The 8,841-nt window shown below is 32.2% G+C and overlaps 1 protein-coding gene across 1 annotated transcript in view; it reads left to right on the top strand.

The window, feature by feature from the left end:
• The first annotated feature begins 1,200 nt into the window (after nt 1-1,200).
• The window catches only part of Ttc7 (tetratricopeptide repeat domain 7), a 65,698-nt gene continuing 58,057 nt past the window's right edge, over nt 1,201-8,841 (top strand). The window contains exons 1-5 of the mRNA XM_072535221.1: nt 1,201-1,433; nt 1,493-1,644; nt 2,507-2,634; nt 5,434-5,636; nt 6,610-6,730. Of these exons, the coding sequence (XP_072391322.1) occupies nt 1,307-1,433; nt 1,493-1,644; nt 2,507-2,634; nt 5,434-5,636; nt 6,610-6,730 (731 nt within the window). The 5' untranslated portion in view covers nt 1,201-1,306. The remainder of the gene's footprint in view (nt 1,434-1,492; nt 1,645-2,506; nt 2,635-5,433; nt 5,637-6,609; nt 6,731-8,841) is intronic.

Below are 8,841 nucleotides of genomic sequence, written 5' to 3'. Positions count from 1 at the left end.
GGCGTGTACAAGAGATAGAAACAAGATTCATTGCACAAATTTTTGCTGGTTTGAACTCTCATTGTACAAAAGAGCGCCCGTCCTGCCATCAGCGCTTCTAATAAAAAAGCAACGTTTTTAATAAGCAAGGAATTTTCATCGGGAGCTGATAGCAGAAGCATTTTGCATTTTTTTAAGTTATAAATTATTTTTAACTCGAAAACTATCAACTTTAGAGAAAACTTACGAAAGACATTTTTATTTCATAATGATCCAAAAAATATAAAAAAAAATATCCGAGCCGAAAAAATTTGTTAGTTTGTTGAAAAAAAAATTGTTTAAAAAAATTTTAATTTTTCGCCTGGGCTACCTATTCAACCCTATTTTGGAGTATCTCAAGAAAGTGAATCTTATCTTAGATTTTCTTTTTAGTAGCTCCATCTTCTAATGAACAATTCAAATATTTTTATTTCTTTATAGGAACCTTGTTTGGAGGTTAGGTGATCTGTGGTTTGAATGTAAACCGTGTAAACTTAGACGTGACTTAGATTTCTTTTTATGTACTATGACTTAGACCACAGAATACTCCATCCCAACTGTGTGATTGGTATTCTGTGCTTAGACCCATGATACTATGACTAACAAGATAGGATCTTCCCGTAGCACAAAATCGGTCGTGTTCGCGCATCCCGTCACTGGAGATCAGATTTGAATTCTTGTTAAAGTTAAATGGGATTTTTATGCATTCTGTGATGAAATTATTTAATTAGCAAAATAATAATATTAAATAAAGGTTTAATAATTACAATAATCGTACACAAAAGGATATCTCCAAACTATTTCATAAAGATTATTTATTGACACATACAAAAAACTGACATTACGAACGTGCAAGTCTCCAATTACGTCACGACTTATGCGCAATATCTTATCTTCTTAATCATAGTATCATTGGTATCATGCTTAGATAGACCTATTATAGGCTATTATTAGGATAAATTGGTTACCTATACGTTGGCGCTTTAAGGAGTAGATTTAATCAAACATCTTTTTAAAAATAAATTTTTGGACAGAAATATTAATATTGATAACATTCTTGAAAATAATTTTTTCCAATATTGCTTTAACTTTACTTTTTGGTTAATTATGAGTTAATTATAGTTTATTGCCACTATTTTTGGTGACATAATCAGAAAATTGAAATGACAGTGACAGTTCTGTTAAATTTAAAAGAGGTTATGTTATGTTAGATTTGGATAGTTACTGTCATAATAATAACTTTGATGAATAATAATTATTGTAAAGATAATATATAAATTAATAAAACATGACGAGTCGTGTAAAATCAGGTACAACTAGAATAGAAGTTGAAATAGAAAAGAGTAGAGAAGAATCAAATTGGTTAAAGGTTATAGAACTAGCAGAACAGTTAAAGGAGAAGTCTCCAGAATTTGGTAAAACCTGTTCCTTCTGTAATAAAGTACCTATTTTTAACATTCATATTTTATTGCAGTTTGTTTAGCTGATTTTTTAATTGGAGAAGGTAAATTAGAAAACTTTTTGGAAGAATGGCCACCCACAGAAGCAAATGTAAATAGAGCAAAACTTGGGTTAATAGAAGCAAAACGTTATCTCCATCTAGTTGTTACTGAAGCAGGAATTAAGGTATATGTTATTAAGTTTTTTAGAATTTAGTGGGTTGCAGTTTAAAGTACAATGTGCTACAAACTATTCAAGGCTATTTACTGTGTATTTATTGTGAAAAATATATAATTAAGTATCTGAATTAGAATTGTAAATAGTGGAATCTATCTTTTATTTCTGGATCTAATAATGCGAATTTTATGATTTGAAAATATCCCTTATTAAAAGTTTACATGTATTTATACAAACTAACAGAACTATTTGATTTTACCTAATATCAATATAAAATAAGAAACAGTACTTACAAACATAGTAAAATAATTTTGTGTGGTGTATGTATTGAATAAATTCCTTGTTATTAAGTAAAGTCAACTTGCTTGTCTTTATACAGTCACTTTTTAAATCTTAATAACTCTGGCATCTCAGGGTAGTACCAATGCAATGAACCAAAAAGAATTTCTCTCCTTTTTTAATAGAATAATTCTCATGTTAGGTGGATTAGGTTAGATTTAATATAAGTAGGCACATAACAACCCTTCTACTTGAGCTAAGAAGTCTATTGTGGCTCATCCCTAGGTTAAAGTTGTCCCTTTTGCCCAGTATTTTTACCAAAGTCTATTATAGCCTTTGGTAACACTTCTTGCGAAGTCATAGGGGTTATTGGATATTAGGTGGATTGGATTGGAACTCATTGAATTTTGTCAAAATTAGTAAAATTTTTGTGTGTTTCATTTAAGTATATTTACAAGATTTATTTGTTATTTTTTCTCATTTTGGCTCATGAGTAGATACAATTTTTGTAAAAATTTTAACAGTTTTAGTAGAAAGGCTAAATTTACTTTTATTGTTCTATTGACTATAATTGATTAATATATTTTTTTAGGCTGGAGTGGCTATGGATGCACATTTGCTTCTTGGAAAGTTGCAGTTTGCATGTGGTCAGTATGCTGATGGTTTAAAACACTTTAAATTAGCTGATCTGCAAAATCTAACGGAAAAGAAATTACCACTGTAAGTAAAAAAACCTGGAATCTTATTAATATTCTACTAGGTTTTTTAAGAGTTAGTTTTCTTTTGGTTGTATTGGTATAAACCATTCTATTTTAATGTATTTCTTGCTATATAGGGAGCATTTGACAACACCTATGAAGCAATCACAAGGGCTATTCATCTAAAAGGAATGTGTGAAACAAGCTGCAGATGAAGATACTGCATGCCGAGGTGCCATGTGATATACACAACATTACTGGGGGACACAGTATCAGCACAGGTAACCAGAGGTTGTCCACAGGGGAGTTTTATCTCCTCTCTTGCGGAATATGGTAATGGTTGGGCTGAAAGCTAGACTCAGTACCATTAGACAACATGTTCTGTAAATGACGTATTCATTTTAGCCTGCAGCAAATTTGATGGCACAGTTAAAGATATAATGTAACAGTCTCTGAGTGTAGTTACAGAATGGACTTCAAATGTTAGAAGACCAAAACTATGAAATTTACCAGAAGGAGGAATTTAGGGGGATTTGGTCCTCTAAGCCCAAATGGTACACATCTAAATCTGGTGAGTGAAGTAAAGTACCTTGAGGTAACTACTAGAACGGATAATGAAGAGAACAGTGACTATGTTAATGGTAGCCAGATGCACTCATGGATTTTGGTTTCTCTCCATAATTAATTTTAAGATCTCCTGGCTCACTTTGTTGTGTGATACAATCTACACATTATGAAACCACTAACTTCTTAGAAGTTAAAATCTACAAAGAGTAATGTTCGGAAAGTTTCTGCTAGCTTTATCGAGAGACATGCTGAAATATTTGCTTTTCTCCTCGTTTATTTTTAAACCGATCTGACTTACTACTTTTTTTTCAATCTCAGTAGGTCAATGTTATCATAAATTAACATGATGAGTAGCATATCCTTCACAATTAAGAAGTAAATTTTAAAAAATTAATGTTTAGATATAATACTTGTTTAGCTGTTTAAAAGGAGAAAAATATATTCAAGTTAGAGAAAACATACTTTAATGTGAAAAATGTATGCAATGAAAAATAGTTTAGCCTATTCTTCTTATTCGTGTGCGTCATCCTTTAAAGATATTGGCAATCATGACCCATTTTACTCTGTCTGCAGTAATTGTGAAGAGTTCTATTGTTGTTTTTCCATTCCACTGCATTAAAATTTTCAACCAGGATGTGCATGCCTTCCCAGTCCTCTTTTTCCTTCCACTTTCCCTTGTATATCCAGTCTAGGCTATATTCATATGAAAGCAATCTTTATAAAGTAGTTCAATATCTACAGAAAGTCAAAATATCAGTTATTTCTAATTCTGAAAAAATTTCCTGAATGATGAACAACTATCCTAATTACTAAGAGTCGCATTGATAATAATTAACAGTTTAAATGAATTATCCATTCTAGTGTCTTCTTCTTTTATAGTGTAACTAATGCAGTTTCTCCAAGACCTTTTCTATTACAGTGACTACCTGACTACCATACCTTTCAACCCATATATTTTAAAAGTCCAGTTTTCTCTCGCGCTTGGTTTTTATCGGAGACCATATTCTCTATATATGATTCAGCTTACAATGATTGCAAATCGACAATTACATTGCTCTTTAAGAACAATTTCTTCCTCAAAAGATTTCTTGAATTCTATAAATATCTTCATGTATATTCGGTATCTTCTGTCATCCCCTCTCTTCTTTATTTAGGGACCTAGATATCGCAATGCTAAATGACATAGCATTAAACTATGGTTTAGATGTATATGTAGGTACATATAACCGGTTCTATTTAACTGCTTTAAATGTCAAGAAATCTCTTTTGATTTATCTACATGTGTACTGTACTTAATTTTGATAACGTTCAGTTGTATTAATGTCATACATATACCTTTCATCTAATTTTTCATTAGCCAGAAGACCGGGAATAACTCTGAAAGTCAGATTCATTTTTGAGAACTATCTACAATTCTGAAACTGAACTTTGCAAACTTCAAATCCAATTGCATACTTTTCAAGGATGCTTCAGTAGCTGCAGAGTTTTTTTTCAATTGGTTTTTATTATTCTTCGAGGCGATCAGTTCTTTCTCATATTCTCGTAGACACATTCAGAATTCCATATTTATTCTTTTTGCGACTATTGAATTGTTTTATTTGTGTAGATTTGAATAGTGGGGAAATATTTGCCATACCTGGACTTGACTGTTTGACTATTGAACTGGAAGGTGATAGGGTCTAAAGGTCCTGTCTTTTTTGATCATTTGACTGATAATTCGCATGAATTAAAGAATCTTCCTCAGTTTTGGGAGCTTGAAGAGTTAGAAGGGCCTACTTTAGTTTGATTGTCAGGTTGGAAAATCTGCAAATCTAAAGGTGGCATATATCATCTACATAAATGTGTGGTTCTTCCTGTGGTTCTGAACTAAGTATGTAGATTCTTATTGTAGAATGTATCTATTAGGCCAAAGAAATTAATGTGTAGTCATTGCATTTTATGTGTACAATTTAATGGAAAACAGAATATAATAATGCCATTATCTTTTCTGTAAGTCAAGATGATTCAGTTTTTGTAACAATATAAAAATAACAGAGCTTTGGTTTCTTTTAATTGTTTAGCATGTTCCATAAAAGCTATTTTTACAAAGACTGACGTGATACCTTCCTTATACATTCATTTTGTAATTCATTTACCATAATGTCTGTAGACCTCTATTAGAGTTCTGTTAATCCTTGCAGATATGTTCATTCTGTATTCATTGTGTCTTATATAATAGCTTAAAGATTGCCTATTAAGTTTCTATATTTTTTAGACGTAGCTTAAGAATAGTGGCTGAATCATATGCGGTAAAGGCATTATGTCTCCAGAAAGATGATACTGCTGCTAGTAAATTTAAAAAGGCAGAAAAACAAGAAGAGATGATTAAATGCTTGGACTTAGCCACCGACTTAAGTTTACTGTATATGCAAAAATTGGAAAAAGAACTAAATTCCACAGTTCCTAGTTCAAATACCGGTAAGTAAATATTTTGTATTTTTTTTTTTAACAAACTCATTCTATTATTTTTTATTTATAATATAGCACAATTGTAAATCTATTTTCTTGTGGCATTTTAAAGTAATTACTATTTAAATGGGAATAAGCCACAATTAAAGGTTAAAGTACGTTTATTGACGTTTCAATTTCCACTTCGGAAATCGTTCTCAAAATACAAACATTAGTGGGCTTCTATTGTAAGATTAGTACTTGACGGGGCGTTCTCAAGAAAGGCTATGAGATTATCTGATGGAATAGAGAAGCTTTGTGGGTTGTTGGTGTAAAGATCCTTGAATATTTGCTTTGATGCATCTGATATGTGCAATTTATCTGTGGGATCCATCTTTCTTCACGTGTTTTGTGCTTTTTTCTATTAAGTCTTTAGGAGGAGGCATCAACGACGAGTTTTCAATTTGAGAATTAGATATAAGTTGGTCAAGAGAGTGGGAGTCCGGTGTGCTGATTAAGCTAGAAAGTGCTATTTTTTGTCCTTGTATAGGTTCAGCAGATAATTGTTATAAGTTAGTAGTTGATGAGGTTTTGTTGCCTATAATTGTTCACCGGCAAATTGAGGAACATTGGTGTTTTGACAATTTGTACAACTTGCAGCTGTATGGCCAGTTTGCTTACAAATAAAGCATTCCATTCTATCAGTAGATAAGAATATACAGTATGATTTGGAATCGAATTCAATGACTAGTGAGGTCTGAAGCTCATAATTTTCAATAAGTGGAATTATGTATACTTGTCTTTGAAATGAGCAAATATGGCTATATTCATCTCCTTGAATTCCAACTTTTAAGAAAGAGACAAGAGAAGCTAGTTTTAAACTAAGGACGTTCAAAGCATTTTCAGTTTTTGTGAGATATTTCGTAGTATTGTTAAAACCATTGTTTTATGATGACCACTATAAAATATAGTGTTTTACTATCTTCATAATTTTTACTTACAGGTAGTCATTCACCTCAGCCTCCTGCTCAACAGAAACCAGTTGGAGAAATATTAGAACAAGCAATACACTTAACTCCAATATTTCTTATTCAACAACATAAACCAGAATTAGCACTAGAAAGGTAAAAACTATTTTACTAAAATTATTTATGGGAACTATTTTATTAATTATTAATTAATGTCATTGCTACATTAAGGTGCCAACTTAGCTTTTTCAATAAAGTTTTTCCATTACTTTTTATCCAGGACTCATCTTTATTTTTTTATCAAGATATCATTTAATTCGTAAAAACCTTGAATAGTTCATCAGTCAAGGTTTAGGTTTTGAGTATAAATGTTGAGATTCAAAAATTTTAACCTCATTATGGATACTCACAAGTTCCATAATTGAAATAGATCTTATATCTGGTTTAGTATGCTTATGGTAAATAGACCTTATTAAATATCCATTTCATTTTGTAATCTGAAGAGTATCTGGCATACACTATTGCAAATATCAATATTCGTTACTTTTTGTTAGAAAACTTCAAGAAATATTTAAAAATTGTGGCAAACTGTTACCACAGCAAAAAGTATAATCAGTGTTACAAAGTCCGAGCAGTCATTAGCCGTTTCTTCGCGATATTAAATCGTATAAATGTTTGTTTTCAACATCCAATGAACTGCGATGGCGTTTAAATTTAAGCATTAGTCTTTATTAATGTTTAGAACAATTTGAATTTGGATAGGTTATAAAAAACCGGGTATACCAACACAAATATCGCAACAGGTGTTTCTTTAGGCATTGTTCTTGCCGGATTCGTCACATTTTATCAGCTACTTCTTCTTTATGTGCCGTCTTTTACCGAAAGTTGGCGACCATCAGACGATATGTTGCTCTGTTTTGTATCTTAATCTCTATATCAGGGTCCCACTTATCGTTTACCGTCTATCTCAGATATTTGAATCGGAGTACTCTTTCAATATGTTCTGTTTTAATATGTAGGTCAATATTGTGGATGTTCTTCTTACTAATCACTATAAATTTAGTTTTCTTTCCCTTGATCTTAAATCCAGATTGGTTGTCTGTAGTATTTACTCTATTGAACATCATAAGTAAATCTTTGATTTTATCGGCCAGGATAACAGTATCATCTACATATCGAAGATTACTTATTGCTAGGCCATTAATCTTGCCTTCATTTTACTCTTCTAGTGCCTACAAATATTTGTTCCATGTATAGGTTGAATATCAGTGGCGGAAAGAATGCAACCCTCTTAGAAATGGTTATGTTTTAATACACCATATCTCCATACTTGATGTAGACTATTTGATTCCAATACAGATTTTTAATATTCTGGAATTGCTTAGTGTCAAGTCCTGAAAGATGTAATAGTTCTATAATTTTGTCATGTTTGATGATATCGAACGCTTTCTCTTAGTCAATAAAGCAGGCGTAAACATATTTTTGTTGATCAACGCATTTTTGAACTAAGACTTGCATTGCAAAGAGCTCTCGCGTTTCAAAACCGCATCTAAAGTCGAATTGTATTTTACTTATGCTTTGTTCTAATTTTGTTCGTATTCTGGAATGGATAATACGCAAGAACACTTTAAGGGTGTGGCTCATTAAACTTATAAGGCGATATTCACTGCATGGAATTTGACGGGTATCAGCGACTAGCCGGATTATATGCAGATGCTACTAAATAGTGTAAAATGTAATAAAGGACCAGTACCGCCATCTGCCATTTGCTTCTTTAAATAGAGTTTAGGGCCCGTTAGGTCTGGCTGAATATCAAATTGGATATATACTTTTGGTCCTCTAAGGCGCTTTCATATAATTGGATAGGCGCATGCTCCTATCGATATCTCCTTGAAAGAGAGTAACTACTGCTCCTAGCAAAGAGAGGTCTTCTTCTTCTTCTTCTTAGCCTTCTGTCGTCCATGTTTGGACATAGGCCTCTCTAACTCCTTCCATCGGTCTCTATCCTGAGCAGCATATTTCCAATTTCTTCCGACTATTCTTTTAATATCATCAACCCATCTCATCTGTGGTCTTCCTCTTGGTCGTTTACTTTCGTAAGGACTCCAATGTTGTATTGTAGTATTCCAACGTTGGTCTTTTTGTCTAGCAGTGTGGCCCGCGAAGCTCCATTTAATTTTGGCAATTTTTGTTGCTATGTCCTCGACTTTTGTTTTGGATCTTACCCAGTCGTTCCTCTTTTTATCTGACAGTCGTATACCTAACAT

The sequence above is a fragment of the Diabrotica undecimpunctata genome, chromosome 6 (assembly GCF_040954645.1).
Source record: "Diabrotica undecimpunctata isolate CICGRU chromosome 6, icDiaUnde3, whole genome shotgun sequence".
Lineage (NCBI taxonomy): Eukaryota > Metazoa > Arthropoda > Insecta > Coleoptera > Chrysomelidae > Diabrotica > Diabrotica undecimpunctata.
Note: the sequence above shows the minus strand (reverse complement) of the source record. Positions and strands in the feature narration are given on the sequence as shown.